This window comes from Lutra lutra, chromosome 4 (assembly GCF_902655055.1).
Source record: "Lutra lutra chromosome 4, mLutLut1.2, whole genome shotgun sequence".
NCBI lineage: Eukaryota > Metazoa > Chordata > Mammalia > Carnivora > Mustelidae > Lutra > Lutra lutra.
In genome coordinates, this window is record NC_062281.1 from 119,038,537 (window position 1) to 119,056,879 (window position 18,343).

The 18,343-nt window shown below is 37.6% G+C and overlaps 1 protein-coding gene across 1 annotated transcript in view; it reads right to left on the bottom strand.

The window, feature by feature from the left end:
• Positions 1-18,343, bottom strand: part of BRDT (bromodomain testis associated) — a 77,706-nt gene that overhangs the window by 2,870 nt on the left and 56,493 nt on the right. Inside the window, exons 17-18 of the mRNA XM_047728540.1 lie at positions 6,740-6,945; positions 5,972-6,146 (exon numbers count right to left, since the gene is read on the bottom strand). Of these exons, the coding sequence (XP_047584496.1) occupies positions 5,972-6,146; positions 6,740-6,945 (381 nt within the window). The remainder of the gene's footprint in view (positions 1-5,971; positions 6,147-6,739; positions 6,946-18,343) is intronic.

Consider the following 18,343-nt stretch of genomic DNA (forward strand, 5'->3'; position numbering starts at 1 on the left):
TCATAGTGGAAAGTTCTGGAAGACCACATTGTTGTAAACACCACATGTTACAACACCGCCAAATACAGTTTATTTCTACCTTAGTATTATAAAATAAGAAGCTGACAAAACTTTTGTACATTATTCCTTAGTAAATTCATTTGTATGATAATCAACATACAGCCAAAGTCGATGGCTTTTTTCTTCTCAAACTACGTTCCTGAATGTCCTATGAATACCTGCGTCTTTCCCAGGATCACAAAAATATCCAGCACCCAACAAGTTAAAATTCAACATCTGGCATCAATGATTACCATATAAAGAAGCAGAAAAACATTTCCATAAAGAGACCAATCAATCAACTGAAACCAACCTGGAGCTGACACTCAGAATTATCAGAGAAGCCCACTGAAATAGATTATGATAATTGTATTTCATTTGTTCAAAAGCTTAATAAAAATACAAAAAATATTTTTAAAAGACTCAAATTCAACTTTTAGAGATGACAGTTACAAGGTCTTAGATGAAAAATACACTGGATAGAATTAACAGCAGATAGACATTCAAGATTAGTGAACTGAAGCAAAATGAAATGCAGAAAAAAATTGTTTTATTGTTTTATTTAGTTATTTGAGAGAGAAAGCAAGCACGAGTGAGAAGAGGGAAGGGGAGAAGGAGAGAGAGAATCCCAAGCAGACTCCTTGCCCATTGCAGGGCTTAATCCTACAACCCGTGAGATCATGACCTGAGCCGAAATCATGAGCTGGACACCAAACCGACTGAGTCACCCAGGCACCCCGAAGGAAAAGAAAAAAACTGGTTTAAATCAAAAGAGCATCAGTGTGGGACAACTTCAAGTGGCCTAGTAAGTGCTCAAATGAGGAAAAGAGGAAAAAGAAAAAAATATAAAGAAATAATGGCCAAAATTTTCCAAGCTTGACGGACACTATAAACACACATTTCTAATAAGCCCAACAAAGTATAAAAGCAATAGAAAAAAACCCCAGTGATGAATAAAACTGTTAAAAGCAGCCAGAGGAAAGGCATGTTATACAAATATACCAAATTTCTCACTGGAAACAAAGCAAGCAAGAAGCTAGTGAAGGAACATCTGTAAAGTAAAAAAATATTTTAAAATATTTTAAAAAATAAAGGCAAGTTTAAAACACAAAAGCCTGCACATGTGTGTTTATAGCAGTTCACTGTAATTGCTGTAAGCTATAAGCAACCAAGATGTCTATCAATAGGTGAATGGATAAACGGTCATACAGCCACATACTGGGAGTATTTATTCAGCCAAAAAGAAATGAACTATCAAACTACAAAAAGACACAGAGGACCTTAAATGCGTATTACTAAAGTGAAAGAAGCCAGTCTGAAACAGCTATACATTGTATGATTCTAACTATATGACATTCTGGAAAAGGCAAAACTATGGAGATAATAAACAGATGAGTGTTTGGAAGGGATTAGTAGGAGATATACAGGGGACTTTTTAAAAAGGATAATTATTCTGATGGTACTGTAATGATTGATCTATGTCATTACATATTTATCAAACCCATAAAAAGCACAACACAAAGAGTGAACCCTAAAGTAAGCTATGGATTTTTCTTGATAGAAACTAAGGTTGACAGTGATGTGTCAATGTAGTGCAATACTGGTTCACAGATCATGGGCTGCTGATAGTGTGGAAGGTTATGTGTTGATAGGTAGGGGGCAGGGGAGGAATAAGTGGGAATAAGTGGGAACTGTATTTTGGGCTCAATTTTGCTTTGAATCTAAAATGTTCTAAAAGATAAAGTTTATTACTGATATAAAAGGGCCAAATAGAGGTATTTTCAGATATATAAAACTTGAAAGAATTTATCATCAACTGACCCACACTACTAGAAATGTTAAGTCCTTTAGGAGAAAGGAAAATTAATACAGTTTGGGAATCTGGATCTAAATGAATGAAGAGCACTGGAAATGATCAACTACATAGGTAAATCTACAATTTTAAGTTATTTAAAACTTCTTTAAAAAGATTTTATTTATTTGGGAGCGTGAGAGCACAGTAGGGGGGAAGGGCAGAGGAAGAGAGAAAAGCAGATTTCCCACTGAGTAGGGTGCCTAACGCAGGGCTCAAACCCAAGACCCTGTGATCATGATCTGAAGGCAGATGCTTAACCAACTGAGCCACCCAGGCATCCCTAAAAATTTTTAAAAAGATAATATGACGTGATTATCTGGTTTTTTTTTGAGTGTTGAATTTGAGGAGTTCTTTATAGATCTTGGATATCTGCCCATTGTCTGTAGTGTCATTTACGAGTATCTTCTCCCATTCCGTGGGTTGCTTCTTTGTTTTGTTGACTGTTTCCTTTGCTGTGCAGAAGCTTTTGATCTTGATCAAGTCCCAAGAGTTCATTTTTGCTTTTGTTTCTTTTGCCTTTGGAGACATCTCTTGAAAAGAAGTTGCTGTGGCTGATGTTGTAGAAGTTACTGCCAATGTTCTCCTCTAGGATTTTGATGGATTCCTGCCTCACGTTGAGGTGTTTTATCCATTTCAAGTTTATCTTTGTGTATGGTATAAGAGCATGGTCAAGCTTCATTCTTCTATACATAGCTGTCCAATTTTCCCAGAACCATTTATTGAAGAGACTGTCTTTTTACCACTCTATATTTTTTTCCTGCTTTGTCAAAGATTATTTGACCATAGAGTTGTAGGTCCATATCTGGGCTCTCTACTCTGTTCCACTGGTCTATGTTTTTGTGCCAGCACCATGCTGTCTTGGTGATCACAGCTCTGTAGTAAAGCCTGAAATCAGGCAATGTGATGCCCCCAGTTTTTTTTTTTTTCTTTTTTAACATTTCCTTAGCATGAACATGAACAGACACTTCTCCAAAGAAGACATACAAACGGCTAACAGACACATGAAAAAATGTTCATCATCACTAGCCATCAGGGAGATTCAAATAAAAACCACCTTGAGATACCACCTTACACCAGTTAGAATGGCCAAAATCAACAAGACCGTTTACAAGTGTTGGAGAGGATGTGGAGACAGGGGAACCCTCTTACACTATTGGTGGGAATGCAAGTTGGTGCAGCCACTTTGGAAAACAGTGTGGAGATTCCTTAAGAAATTAAAAATAGAGCTACCCTATGACCCTGAAATTGCACTACTGGGTATTTACCCCAAATATACAGATGTAGTGAGAAGAAGGGCCATCTGTACCCCAATATTCATAGCAGTAATGGCCACGGTCGCCCAACTGTGGAAACAGCCAAGATGCCCTTCAACAGACAAGTGGATAAAGATGATGTGATACTATGGAGTATTATGCCTCCATCAGAAAGGATGAATACCCAACTTCTGTATAAACATTGATGGGACTGAAGGAGATTATACTGACTGAACTAAGTCAAGCAGAAAAGGTCAATTATCATATGGTTTCACTTACTTGTGGAGCATAAGGAATAACGTGGAGGACATTGGGAGAAGAAGAGGAGAAGTGAGTTGGGGGAAATCGGAGGGGGAGACAAACCATAAGAAACTGTGGACTCTGAGAAACAAACTGAGGGTTTTGGAGGGGAGGGGAATGGGTGGTTGGGTGAGCCTGGTGGTGGGTATTAAGGAGGGCACGTATTGCATGGAGCACTGGGTGTGATGCACAAACAATGAATCTTAGAATACAGAAAAAATAAAGTAAAAAAAAAGATAATTTGACTACTTAAACATTAGCATATAATCTGGGAGAGGAGAAATGGAAGTACATCGCTGTAAGGTTATTCTACCAAATGCGAAGTGGTGTAGCATTACTCATAGGAACACTGTGTTAAGCTAAAGTATATACTAAAGACACTAGAGCAACCATCAAATAACAGAGTGTTGCTGATAATAAGCCAAGGAAGCAAATAACACAGAACCATAAAAACATGATCAGAAGAATGTAGGGGGGAAAAGAGCTAACAAGAACAGACAAACAAAAGAAATAACAAGACATTGCACTCAAACTTAACCTTATCAATAATCATATTGAATGTGGTCTATCTAAACACTTGTATAAAAGGCAGAGGTTGGATTAAAAAAAAAAAAAGCAAGACCTCACTACATGTTGCCTATATGAAATTCACTTTTTTTTAAAAGATTTTATTTATTCATTTGACAGATGGAGATCACAAGTAGGCAGAGAAGCAGGCAGAGAGAGAGGAAGAAGCAAGCTCCCTGCTGAGCAGAGAGCCCCACGCGGGGCTTGATCCTAGAACCCTGGCATCATGACCTGAGCCAAAGGCAGAGGCTTTAACCCACGGAGCCACCCAGGCACCCCTGAAATTCACTTTAAATATTAAAATAGGGGTGCCTGGGTGGCTCTGTGGGTTAAGCCTCTACCTTCGGCTCAGGTCATGATCTCAAGATCCTGGGATCGAGCCTGCATCAGGCGCTCTGCTCAGCGGGGAGCCTGCTTCTCCCTCTCTCTTTCTGCCTGCCTCTCTGCCTACTTGTGGTCTCTCTCTCTCATTCTCTCACTCTCTGTCAAATAAATAAATAAATAAATCTTTAAACATATATACATATTAAAACACAGGTTAAAAGTAAAAGGACAAAAACATTTTTTTATACCATACCAACATAAGTCATACAAAAGGTGAAGTGGATATGTTTCCAAGTAAATTTCTGAGTAAATAGTATCATCACGAATCAAGATCATTTCGTAATGAAAAGGGGATTAATTAATCAAGAGGACGTAAAAATCCTAAATGTTCAGGTATCTAACAACACAGCTTCAAAATACATGAAATAAAACAGAGTTACGAGGATAAAAAGACAATTCTACAACTATTTAATCATAGATGGCAATGCCCCCCTTTCAGTACTTGATAGAATAAGCCGGCAGAACATCAGCAAGAATATAGGCAGGAGTCTTGAACAACACTATCAACCAACTTAGTCTGTTTAATACTTTACTCAACAGCAGAATTCACATTCTCCTCATGTGCACAGAAAATATTCACCAAGGTAGACCATAATGTGGACCGTTAAAAAAGTATTAATGAATTTAAGATGTTACATATTCTCGGACTACAGTGGAATTGAAATCACTAACAAAAATTACTAGCCAGAAAATTCCCAAATATTTGGAAACTATATACTTCTAAATAATCCATGGCTGAAAGAAGGAATTAATTCTAGTTTTTAAACATTATTTTCTATATATTAAGACTCTTAAACATGTCAGTTTTTTTTTCCTTTCCAATTTTATTAAGGTATAACAGACTTAGGGGCACCTGGGTAGCTCAGTTGGTTAAGTGTCTGCCTTCGGCTCAGGTCATGATCCCAGGGTCCTGGGATCGAGCCCCACATTGGGCTCCCTGCTCAGCTGGAAGACTACTTCTTTCTCTGCCCCTCTCCATAACTCATACTCTTTCTCTCTGTCTGAACTAAATAAATAAAATTCTTAAAAAGAGAGAGATATAATTAACTTACAATGCAAGTCAACTTCTTCATTTAGTGTTCATTCAACTAGAACACTGACCTGGGATATATGGCATAACTTTTGGCCAAAATTTATCAATAGTTTATGGATTTTTCAAGAATTAATAACAGTAAGTGATAAACCACTCTATCTCTACACCACGAAATGTTCCTATGTGTTTATTACTACATGTAAATTCATTCTGTCTTCACAACAGGTATTATTCCCACTTTACAGACAAGGAAATTGAGGCACAGAGAGGTTAAATAAATTGCCAAAGCCCACAAGTCTAGGAATGGCAGAACTAGTAGCTGAACCTACATAGTCTAGTAGCTTCATGACCATACTCTATGATTACACTCTCTCTGACTATAAATTTTTATTTTAGGCTCTGATTTTAGAACTTGATCCTCACCAAAGATGTAAATTCACTGTCTATGAAAACCACTCTGAATTTGTCTTTGAATCTGTATAAGATACTGCTCTGTTAAATCGTTCCTTAGTTAGATTTAGTAAACTAATATTTACTTACTGCTTCTCTCCTCCTCCGCTCTTGCTCTTTCTCCCTTGCTAAATTACGGTCTTTGAGGAGCCAGAGTTTGTATTTATCTTGAGCTTCAGAAGACTGCTGATGTTCCTTCTGTTCTTCCCCGAGGTACTGGTTTTGTGTCTTATTTGAAAAAGATTCTTGAGTGAAGCCAAGGTCCCTTAAAGAAAAGTATAGCTCAAAGTAGGTTTCAAGTTCCTTAAAAGTTTTCATTACAAAAGATATATTAATTAAATTATAAATATAAAGCAGTGTTTTAGATCCCCTTTTCATATGTTATGATGTCATTTTAAAGTTTGACTTTTGATGTCAAATTTTGCAAAGGCAATCTGTAGCAAGAGAAAGTTATGGAAACTAACCAAGGTGTACTACTATGTTCTTTCACACAGAATGGAAGTAAGATATTTCTGGAAAGTAGTATCATTATGATTTAGCTATATTAGTATCTTGTTATAAACAGCTTAATCACTTGATAATTTCTATCCTCCTCAAAGTAGATACTACTTGTCAGTTAAAGAAATCAATAAAATTGTACTTTCTGCAATTATAATTTGCTTTGTGTTCTACTAAACAGATAAATCATGATCACTTGACAAAAAAGAAATATATTTAAAATTACATATCTACCATAAGAGATGGATGGATGGATGTCTGCAAGCAGACATGAACGAATATTTGAATAAATAAAAGGAAATAGATAAATGAAAAAAAAAGACTATCTCTGAGTCTCCTTTAATATAGTAAATTACAGACCTCTGATTTTCTTGAAGTATTTTTGTTTCCTTGGTATTCTGTTCCAGATGTTTCCGTATTAGTTCCTGTGTTCGAGCTTTTACTTCTTTTTCTATTGCTGCTTTTCTAAACTGGTTGAAGAGCTCATCTGAGGATTTCAGTACACCGGATGTTTTGACTGGTTTGCCTAAACTTTTCCAAGAGTCTGCATTCTTGATCTTTATATCCTAAAACAAATATTTGATTTAGTTTGCGCCTACAGATGTCATCCACATTATGGAAGGAAAACAGTATTCTTTGATATCGTAATAGGTCAAATTAAGATTCCAAAGGCCTTCATGTAATTTTATCAAATTATGAAAAATACTGAAAATGTATCAGATAAGCTAAACTCATTAATCTAAGACCAAATTAAAATAGCATGCTTACCAATTATTTCAATTTAATGTACATACACAGTTGACTGTTGAACAACATGGGGATTTGCGGTTGCTGGCACTTACATAGTCAAAAGTCCGTGTATAACTTCTGACTCTCTGAAAAAACTACTAATAGCCTCCTGTTGACTGGAGGGCTTAACCAATAACATCAGCAGTCAATTAACACATATTTTCTATATTGTAAGTATTAATATACTGTATACTTACAATAAATTAAGCCAGAGAAGAGAAAATGTTACTGAGAAAATCGTAGTGAAGAGAAAATACATTTACAGTACTGAACTGTATTGGAAAAGCTAGCTTACTATAAGTGGACCCAACAGTTCAAACAAGAATCTAAAAGGAATATAAAACTAAGTAAACACTAAGTCAGTCATGTAAAAAAAAGATATTTATGGTCCCATACAAAAAATAAACCAAATATACAAATCATTAATAAGATGCAAAGAAAGATGATGCCATAAGAGTGGCATGGTATTTGCTGGGAACCCTCTGATATACTTTTTTCTTTCCTTTCTTAAAAAATTAGCTGACTGTGACTACTGTTCTTAAATGAGTTCTATCATGCTCTAGATCCATGCAACCCAAGAGAAGTGTAGTTTAAAATTTTCCAGTACAGGGGTGCCTGGGTGGCTTGGTTGGCTGAGTGTCCGGCTCTTGATTTCAGCTCAGGTCATGATCTCAGGGTTGTGGGATTGAGTCCTGAGCTGGGCTCCATGCTCAGCAGGGAGTCTGCTTGAGGGAGTCTCTCTCCCTGGGCCCCACACCCCCTGCTCATGTGCACACTGCTCTCTCTCTCTCTCAAGTAAATAGACAAATCTAAAAAAATAAAATAAAATTAAGAAAAAATGAAATTTTCCAGTACAGGGATTATATCTGGAAGAAGGCAGAGTAGGAGAATCCTAAACTCACCTTGCCCCATGGATACAAATAGATAACACACATATGGGTATAAATGACCCAAGATAGGCAGAACAGAATCTACACAGCTAAATATAGAGAAGAGGCAGGGTAGGAAGGGCCAAGAGGTGGTGGGAAGCTAGAGACCCACTGCACTTTCTGTAGGTCTGTCTATGGGAGGGAGGGATACTAAGCATGGGCATGAGAATGAGACAGACGCCCGACGCACCACAAGATGAACCACCATAATATGTGGCTTTCGAACCAGAGAAGCAGAATCTCCTAAGTTCTTAGAATCAGCAGGTCTTTAACACTTGGAACATTAAAACTCAGAGGGCTCTGTGGGAGAACTGGGAGGGTAGAGTCTAAGTCCTTACAGAGAGCACAACAAACAGCACTGTGGAGAACAGCAATAGAAACACCAATATGAAAACCTCTGGGGTGTGTGCATATATATATAAAAGAAGGAGATTTGTTTACTTATCTCAGAGTGTACAGTGGACATGAATTATAGGGGCAGAAATCAATGATAGACTTCTCCAGGAACAAAGGAGTTGGTCAGTACCATTTCCCTCCCCTCACCCCCAGCTTAGACACCTGGAACCAGCATGATCACAACACTCTCCACATAACTTGCTAACACCACTTGCTCTGCCCCCATGCTTCTGCAAACCTGGACCCTAAAACCCAGCTTGCCTTGATGCCAGTCCAGTGAACTGAGGTGGCTCTTGCTGGCACCATGCCCTACCCTGCATTCTCCTGTGTACTTACACCATCCAATATGCCCTTAAGACCATCCAAAGTGATGCCACAAGCCTGGCAGTGTGCAAGCAGCCCTGACAGAGACTAGTACCACTCCAAAGTGACCACTACTCTGGGGAGAGGGGAAGATAAACATACACAGCAGTCCAACTGCAGCCCCAGCCATGGGTTGGGGCCAGACATCTAGTCTAGCTGTAGGACCCAACCACCAATGAAAGCTTGTCAGGACAAAACACAGGGAAAGCACTCAGCAGTTCTGTGCTACTGCCTCTGTGGCAAATGCCTGGTCTGACTCAACTTAAACCCAAAGCAACTGAAGACTGGCTCACTAACAAAACTGGAACCAAATCTTGCCTACAACAGGCAATGAGCCATTGCACATAAGTACGCTGAAGGCAAAAGTGGCTTAGCGACAACAGTAAGGCACATGTGACATACACAGAAGACATGCCTGAAGTGCCAGGTTCTGTTAAACAGGGAACACTGCACTGCAGGAAGGGTACTACATGACCTCTTTTTCAAAAGCCGATTACTTTCAAGTGTAGATGTAGCTGACTTTTGTAACACAAAGAAACAGACACAGAGAATTAGACAAAATGAGAAGAGGAATATGTTCCAAATGAAAGAACAGGACAAAGTCATAGCCAGAGACCTGAAATGAAACAGTTAAGTAGTATGACTAGAAGAGAATTTTAACTGTTGGTCATAAAGATACTCACTGGATTTCAGACAAGAGTGAAAGACCTCAGTGAAACCATTAAAAAAGAGATAGAAACACACACACACACACACACACACACACACACAGGAACAAACCAGAGAACAGGAACTCAGTAAGTGAAATTAAAAATAACCAGATGGAATAAATAGTAGGCTAGGGGAAGCACAAGAACAGATCAGCAACCTGGAGGGTACAGTAATGGAAAACAATCAAGCCGAAAAGGAGAGAAACTAGTAATAATAGTAGTAGTAGTAGTAGTAGTAGTAACAAAAGATGAAACAAGACTTAAGGAACTCAGCAACGCCATCAAGCATAATAACATTCACATTATAGGAATCCTAGAAAGAAGAGAGACAGAAAAGGGGAGAGAAAGTTTATTTGAAGAAGTAATAACTGTAAACTTCCCAATCTGGGAAAAGAACCAGAAATCCAGATCCAGGAGGCACAGAGAAGCCCCAGCAAAATCGATCCAAGGAGGTCCATACCAAGACACATAGTAATTATTTTATTTTTGAGAAGAATTTATTTATTATTTATTTATTTTTTCTTCAGAGACAGAGAGAGAGAGAGAGAGTGTGTGACAGAGTGAGAGAGGGAACACAAGCAGGGGGAATGGGAGAGGGAGAAGCAAGCTTCCATGGAGCAGGGAGCCTGATGCCAGGCTTGATCCCAGGACCCTAGGATCATGACCTGAGCTGAAGGCAGATGCTTAACGACTGAGCCATTCAGGCACCCTGACACATAGTCATTAAAATTGCAAACTATAGTTTTAAAAGCTTCAGAAGAAAAGAAAACATTTAAGGGAAAGCCCCATAAGGCTATCAGCTAATTTTTCAGCAGAAACTGTACAGTCAAGGAAAAAGTGGCATGATACATTCAACATCCTGAAAGAAAAAAAAGAATCTGTAATCAAGAATACTCTATCAAGAAAGTCTATCATTCAGAAAAGGAGACAGAGGGGCGCCTGGGTGGCTCAGTGGGTTGGGCCGCTGCCTTCGGCTCAGGTCATGATCCCAGGTCCTGGGTTCAAGCCCCACATCGGGCTTTCTGCTCAGCAGGGAGCCTGCTTCCTCCTCTCTCTCTGCCTGCCTCTCTGCCTGCTTGTGATTTCTCTCTGTCAAATAAATAAATAAAATCTTTAAAAAAAAAAAAAAAAGAAAAGGAAGACAGAGAGTTTCCCAAAGTTAAAAGAATTCATTACCACTAAACCAGCCCTGTGAGAAATAATAAAGAGGACTCTTTGAGTGGAAGAAAGACCGTAATTAGGAGTAAGAAAAATAGGAAACAAAAAAGCAGTAAAATTAAGTATAGTTATAAAAATTAGTCAAGGGATTCACAAAATAAAAGAATGTAAGGTATGATACCACATATCTAAAACTTAGTGGGGGTAGGGTGGACAGTAGTAAGGAATAGGTCCAACCTAAAGGACCATCAAGTTAATATAGACTGCTATATGCATAAGATGTTACATACAAACCTAACAGTAACCAAAAACTAAAAACCAGTAATAGATATGCCAAAAAAAAAAAAAAAGAGAGAGAGAGAAGAGAAGAGAATCCAAGTCTATCACTAAATAAAGCCAACAAACTCTATGAGAAGAGAACAAGAAAAAAAAAATCAGGAACAGGGAAGACCTACAAAAATAACCATAAAACAATCAACAAAATGGCAGTAACTCCATACCTATCAATAATTACTTTGAACGAAAATGGACTAAACACTCCAATCAAAAGACAAATGGTGATGGAATGGATAAAGGAGCAAGGCTCACCAATATGCTGTCTCCAAGAGACTCATTTCATACTAACGACACATGCAGATTCAAAGTGAATGGATGGAAAAACATTTACCATGTGAGTGGAAAAGAAAGGAAAACCATGAGAGCAATACTTGTATTGGACAAAACAGACTTTATTCTTTTTATTTTTTTTAATTTAGTGTGGTATATTTATTTCAATAGATTCCTATACAGAAGTGGTTCTCAAAATGTGATCCATGGATCTTTGAAGGTCCTCATATATTTGTAGGGAGTCCACAAGATCAAAACACTTTCCATAATAATACTGAAACATTATTCACATCATTTTCCTTGTGTTGACATTTGCCCTCACGGTACAAAAGTAATGGTTGGTAAAACTGTTGGGCAGGGGCACCTGGGTGGCTCAGTGGGTTAAAGCCTCTGCTTTAGGCTCAGGTCATGATCTCAGGGTCCTGGGACCAAGCCCCGCATTGGGCTCTCTGCTCTTTAGAGAGAGCCTGCTTCCTCCTCTCTCTCTCTGCCTGCCTCTCTGCCTACTTGTGATCTCTGTCTGTCAAATAAATAAATAAAAACTAAAAAAAAAAAAAAAAAAAAAAAAAAAAAAACAAACACCTGTTGGTCATGAAAACATAGCAATTAGTGACCTCAAACTATATAAATAGTCAGTAGTCATTGTGTTCTTTACTGCCACATTTTCAGTGTGAAAAAAATCCATTATACTAAAGAATATTCCTGTTAAAGCTACAATTATTTCATTAAATGTCTACCCTGTAATGCCCCTCTTTTTTAGTTTTTATTTTTTTTTTAAATTAACGTACAATGTATTCTTTGTTTCAGGGGTACATGTCTGTGATTCTTAAGTCCTTCATAATACACAGCACTCACCAACAGATACTGCTCCCTCAACATACATCATTCAACCACCCCAACCCTCCCACCCCACTCCACTCCAGTAGCCCTCAGTTTGTTTCCGGAGACCAAGCATCCTTACAGGTTTGTCTCCTTCTCTGGTTTCGTCTTATTTCATTTTTCCCTCTCTTCTCCTCTCTTCCCCTATGCTCCCCTGACTTGTTTCTCAAATTTCAAACATCAGTGATATCCTATGATAACAGTCTTTCTCTGATTGAATTATTTTGCTTAGTTAGCATAATACCCTCTAATTCCAACCATGTTGTTGCAAATGGTAAGATTTCATTTTTTGATGGCTATGTAATATTCCTCTGTGTGTGTGTGTGTGTTTACCACATCTTCTTCATCTATTTCTCTGTTGATGGATCTATTTTCTGTCCATAGTTTGGCTATTGTGGACATTGCTGCTATAAACATTCGTGGCCATTTGCCCCTTTCGATCACTACATTTGTATTTTTAGGGTAAATATCCTGTAGAGTGATTGCTGGGTTGTCAGGTAGTTCTATTTTCAAATTTTGAGGAACCTCCATACTGTTTTCCAGAGTGGCTGCACCAGCCTGCATACCCACCAACAGTGTAGGAGGGTTCCCCTTTCTCTGCATCCTTGCCAACATCTGTCATTTCCTGACTGGTTAATTTTAGCCATTCTGACTGGTGTGAGGTGGTATCTCGTTGTGGTTTTGATTTGTATTTCCCTGATGCCAAGTGATATTGAACACTTTTTTATGTGTCTGTTGGCCATCTGGATGTCTTCTTTGCAGAAATGTCTGTTCATGTCCTCTGCCCATTTCTTGATTAGATTATTTGTTCTTTGGGTGTTGAGTTTGATAAGTTCTTCACAGATTTTTGATACTAGCCCTTTATTTGATAAGTCATTTGCAAGTATCTTCTCCCATTCTGTCAGTTGTCTTTTGGTTTTGTTGACTGTTTCCTTTGCTGTGCAGAAGCTTTTGATCTTGATGAAGTCCCAATAGTTCATTTTCGTTTTTGCTTCCCTTGCCTTTGGAGATGTGTCTAGCAAGAAATTGCTATAGCTGAAGTCCAAGAGGTTGCTGCCTGTGTTCTCCTCTAGGATTTGGATTTCTGTCTCACACTGAGGTCTTTCATCCATTTTGAGTCTATTTTTGTGTATGGTGTCAGGAAATGGTCCAGCTTCATTCTTATGAATGTTGCTGTCTAATTTTCCCAACACCATTTGTTGAAGAGACGGTCTTTTTTCCATTGGATATTCTTTCCTGCTTTGTCGAAGGGGAGTTGACTATGGAGTTGAGGGTCCTTTTCTGAGTTCTCTATTCTGTCCACTGATGAATGTGTCTGTTTTGGGCCAGTACCATACTGTCTTAATGATTACAGCTTTGTAATAGAGCTTGAAGCCTAGAATTGTGATGCCACCAGCTTTGTTTTTTTTTTTTTTTTTTTTTTTTTCCCCCAATGTTCCTTTAGCTATTCAGGGTCTTTTCTGGTTCCATACAAATTTTAGGATTATTTTCCCCAGTTCTATGAAGAAAGTTAATGGTATTTTGACAGTGATTGTTTTGAATGAATAGATTGCTCTAGGTAGCATAGACATTTTTTGTGTATGTGATTTTTGTAATATTTTTTATTATAATCTTGTTTTATGTTCATTTAGCCAACATATTATTCATCATTAGTACTATGTTGAACAGCAGTGGTGATAGTGGAGATCCCTGCCATGTTCTTGACCTTAGGGAAAAAGCTGTCAGTTCTTCCTCACTGACAATGATATTCGCTGGAAGTTTTTCATAGACGGCTATTATGATATTGAGGTATGTACCCTCTATCCTTACAATGAGGAGTTTTAATCAAGAAAGGATGTGTTGTACTTTGTCAAATGTTTTTTCTCCATCTTCTGAGAGTATCATATAGCTCTTATCCTTTCTTTTATTAAGTAGTATTATCACATTGATTGATTTGCAGTTATTGAACCAACCTTGCAGCCCAGGAATAAATCCCACTTGGTCATGGTGAATAATCCTTTTATTTTTTTAAAGATTTTATTTATTTATTTGACAGAGTTTACAAGTAGGCAGAGAGAGAGAGGGAAGCAGGCTCCCTGCTAAGCAGAGAGCCCGATGAGGGGCTCGATCCCAGGACCCTGAGATCATGACCTAAGCCGAAGGCAGAGGCTTTAATCCACTGAGCCACCCAGGTGCCCTGAATAATCCTTTTAATGTGCTGTTGGATCCTACTGGCTAGTATTTTGGTAAGAATTTTGGCATCCATGTTCATCAGGGATATTGGTCTGTAATTTTCCTTTTTGGTGAGGTCTTTGGTTTTGGGATCAAGATAATGCTGGCCTCAGAGAATGAGTCTGGAAGTTTTCCTTCCATTTCTGTTTTTTGGAACAGTTTCATAAGAATATGCATTAATTCTTCTTTAAGTATTGGTAGAGGGTTGCCTGGGTGGCTCAGTCATTGAGCATCTGCCTTCAGGTTGGGTCATGATCCCAGGGTCCTGGGATTAGCCCCATGTCAGGCTCCCAACTCCGTGGGAATTCTGCTTCTCCCTCACCCATTTCTCCTATTTGTGTCCCCTCTCTCAATGTCTCTCTCTGTCAAATAAATAAATAAATAAAATCTTAAAAACAAACAAACATGATATTAAGATTTATTTATTTATTTGACAGACAGAGATCACAAGTAGGCAGAGAGGCAGGTAGAGAGAGAGGAGGAAGCAGGATCCCTGCTGAGCAGAGAGCCCGATGCGGGGCTCAATCCCAGGACCCTGGGATCATGACCTGAGCTGAAGGCAGAGGCTTTAACCCACTGAGCCACCCAGGTGCTCCACAAACACGACTTTAAATGTTTGGTAGATTTCCCCTGGGAAGCCATCTAGTCCTGGGCTCTTGTTTGTTGGGAGATTTTTGATTACTGCTTCAATTTCCTTCCTGGTTATGGGTGGATAAAACAGACCTTAAAACAAAGACTGAAACAAGAGACATAAAAAGAAGATCTAACAGTTGTACCTATCTATGCACCCAAGATAGGAGCACCCAAATATATAAAGCAGCTAATAACAAACATCAAGGAAGCAATTAATAGCAATATAATATAGTAAAGGACTTTAACACCTGACTTACATTGATGATATATTATCAAGATGGAAAATCAAGAGGAAACAGTGGCTTTGAATGACACACTGGATCAGATGGAGCCAAAAGATACAGTCAGAACATGCTATCCTAAACCAGCAGAATACATTCTTTTCAAGTGGAAACACAGCACTCTCCAGTATGGATCACATGTTAGGCCACAGAATAAATCTCGACAAATTCAAAAAGATAAAGTCATGTCACCCATCTTTCCCAACCACAACATTATGAAACTAGCAGTCAACCACAAGAATAAATCTGGAAAGAACACAAATATATGGAGGTTAAATATCATGCTACTGAACAATGAATTTTTCAACCATGAGATCAAAGAGGAAACAAAAACATGTGTAGGGACAAATGAAAATAAAAACACAATGGTCCAAAATCTTTGGGATGCTAAGAGGGAAGTTTTTAACAATACTGGCCTACTTCAAGATGCACGAGAAACCTCAAATTGACAACCTAACCTTACACCTAAAGAAGCTAGAAGGATAACTACAAACAAAGCCTAAAGTCAGCAGAAGGAAGGAAATGATAAAGATTGAAGCAGAAATAAGTGAGATAGAAACTTTTCCCCTAAGATCAGGAAAAAGACAAGGATGCCCATTCTCATCATTTTTATTCAACATAGTTGGAAAGTCCTAGTTTTAACAACCAGACAAGAGAGGGTGTCTGGGTGGCTCAGTTGGTTAAGTAACTGCCTTTAGCTCAGGTCATGATCCTGGAGTCCCAGGATCAAGTCCAGCATTGGGCTTCCTGCTCAGAGGGAAGTCTACTTCACCCTTTGACCCTCCCCATTCTCATGCTATCTCTCTCTCTCATTTTCTCTTTCAAATAAATAAATAAAATCTTTTTTTTTAATTTATTTTCAGTGTAACAGTATTCATTGTTTTTGCACCACACCTAGTGCTCCATGCAATCCGTGCCCTCTCCAATAAATAAAATCTTAAAAAAAAAAAAAACAGACAAAAAGAAATAAAAGGCATTGCCATTGGTAAGGAAGTAAAACTTGCACTATTTGCAGATGACATGATACTATATTTAGAAAACCCCAAGTACTTCACCAAAAAAACTACTAGAACTGATAAATGAATTCAGTAAAGTCACAGGGTACAATAAAATCAGTATATCAGAAAAAAAAATAATCAATATACAGAATTCCATTGCATTTCTATACACTAATAATGCAGTAGCAGAAAGAGAAACTAAGAAAACAATCCCATTTACAATTGCACCAAAAATAGTAGACATCTTAGGAATAAACTTAACCAAGGAGGTGAAAGACCTCTACTCTGAGAAGTATAAAATACTGATAAAAGAAACTGATGATGACACAAACAAATAGAAGGTATTTCATGCTCATGGATTGGAAGGACAAATATTGTTAAAATGTCCACACTACCCAAGACAATCTATAGATTTAATGCAATCAATATCAAATATAAATATAATTTTTCACAAAGCTAGAACAAATAATCCTAAAATTTGTATGGAACCATGGGTGCCTAGGTGGCTCAGTCAGTTAAGTATCTGACTTCAGTTTAGGTCATGATCCTGGAGTCCCAGTATCAAGCCCCACATTGAGCTTCCTGCTCAGCAGGAATTCAGCTTCTCTCTCCACCTCTCACCCCACTCGTGTTCTCTCTCTCCCTCTCAAATAAATGAATAAAATCTTTATTTAAAAAATCTGTATGAAACCAGAAAGACCTCAAATAACCAAAGCAATCTTGGAAAAGAAGAATCAAACTGGGAGTATCACAATCCCAGGTTTTAAGATATGCTATTAAGCTACAGCAATCAAACCAGTATGGTACTGGCACAAAAACAGACACATCAATCAATGAACAGAATACAGAGCAGAAAAAGAAACCAATGATTAATCTTTGACAAAGATTTACAATCCCATTTCATAAAATGTATAGTTGAAAAAGTAGATATGCACAATCAAACTATTATTCCAAACATACTTATGTTTTCCAAAAACTGAACTATCAGTTTTAAATTTTAAATTAATTAAAGAATAAGGCTTAAATCTCAGTTCCTCAGTTGCAGTAGCAACATTTCAAGGGCTCAATAACCATATGTGGTTAGTGGCTACCATACTGGACACTATACAATGCAAGTCTAGAAGGCCCTTCTAAGAGTTAAACTGCCACATTCTCCAGTACGGATCATGCGTTAAACCGCAAAACAAGTCTGAATAAATGTAAGAAGACTGAAATTATATCAAGCATTATTGCTGACCACAATAATATGAAACTAGAAATCAATTACAAGAATAAAACTGGAAAATTCACAAATATGGAGATTAAACAACATGCTACTACTGAAAAACCAGTGGCTCAAAGAAGAAACTTAAAAAATAATAAATATCTTGAAACAAATGAAAATGAAATACTACTAGCAAAATGTATGGGATATAGCAAAAGCCATTCAATAGGGAAGTTTACAGTGATAAAAACATGAATCAAGAAAGATCTCACATAACCTAATTTTGTACCTCAAGGAACTAGAAATAGAAGAACAAAGCCCAAAGTTATTAAAAGGAAGGAAATAATAAAGATCGGGGCAGAAATAGTTTTAAAACACAAGAGAAAAGATTAATTAAACTAAAAGCTGATTTTTTGAAAAGACAAAAAAAATAGATAAAACTTGAGTTAGATTCACCAAGAGAAAGAAGATTCAAATAATTAGAATCAAATGAAAAAATATTATAACTGATACCACAGAAATACAAACATAAGAGACTAAATGAACCATTATAAGTCAATGAAATGAACCTGGAAGAAATGGATAAATTCCCAGAAACATATATATCTTTCAAGACTTAATGGTAATGAAACAGAAAGTTTTAACAAACTGATTTCTAGTGAGGACAAAAAGTCAGCAATCAAAAGCCTCTAAACAAAAATCCAAGAACAGATGGCTTCACATTTAAAGAATACCAGTCCTTCCCATACTCTTCTCCCCCAAAATAGGAGAGGGACTCTTCCAAATTCATTTTATTATTTTTTCTTC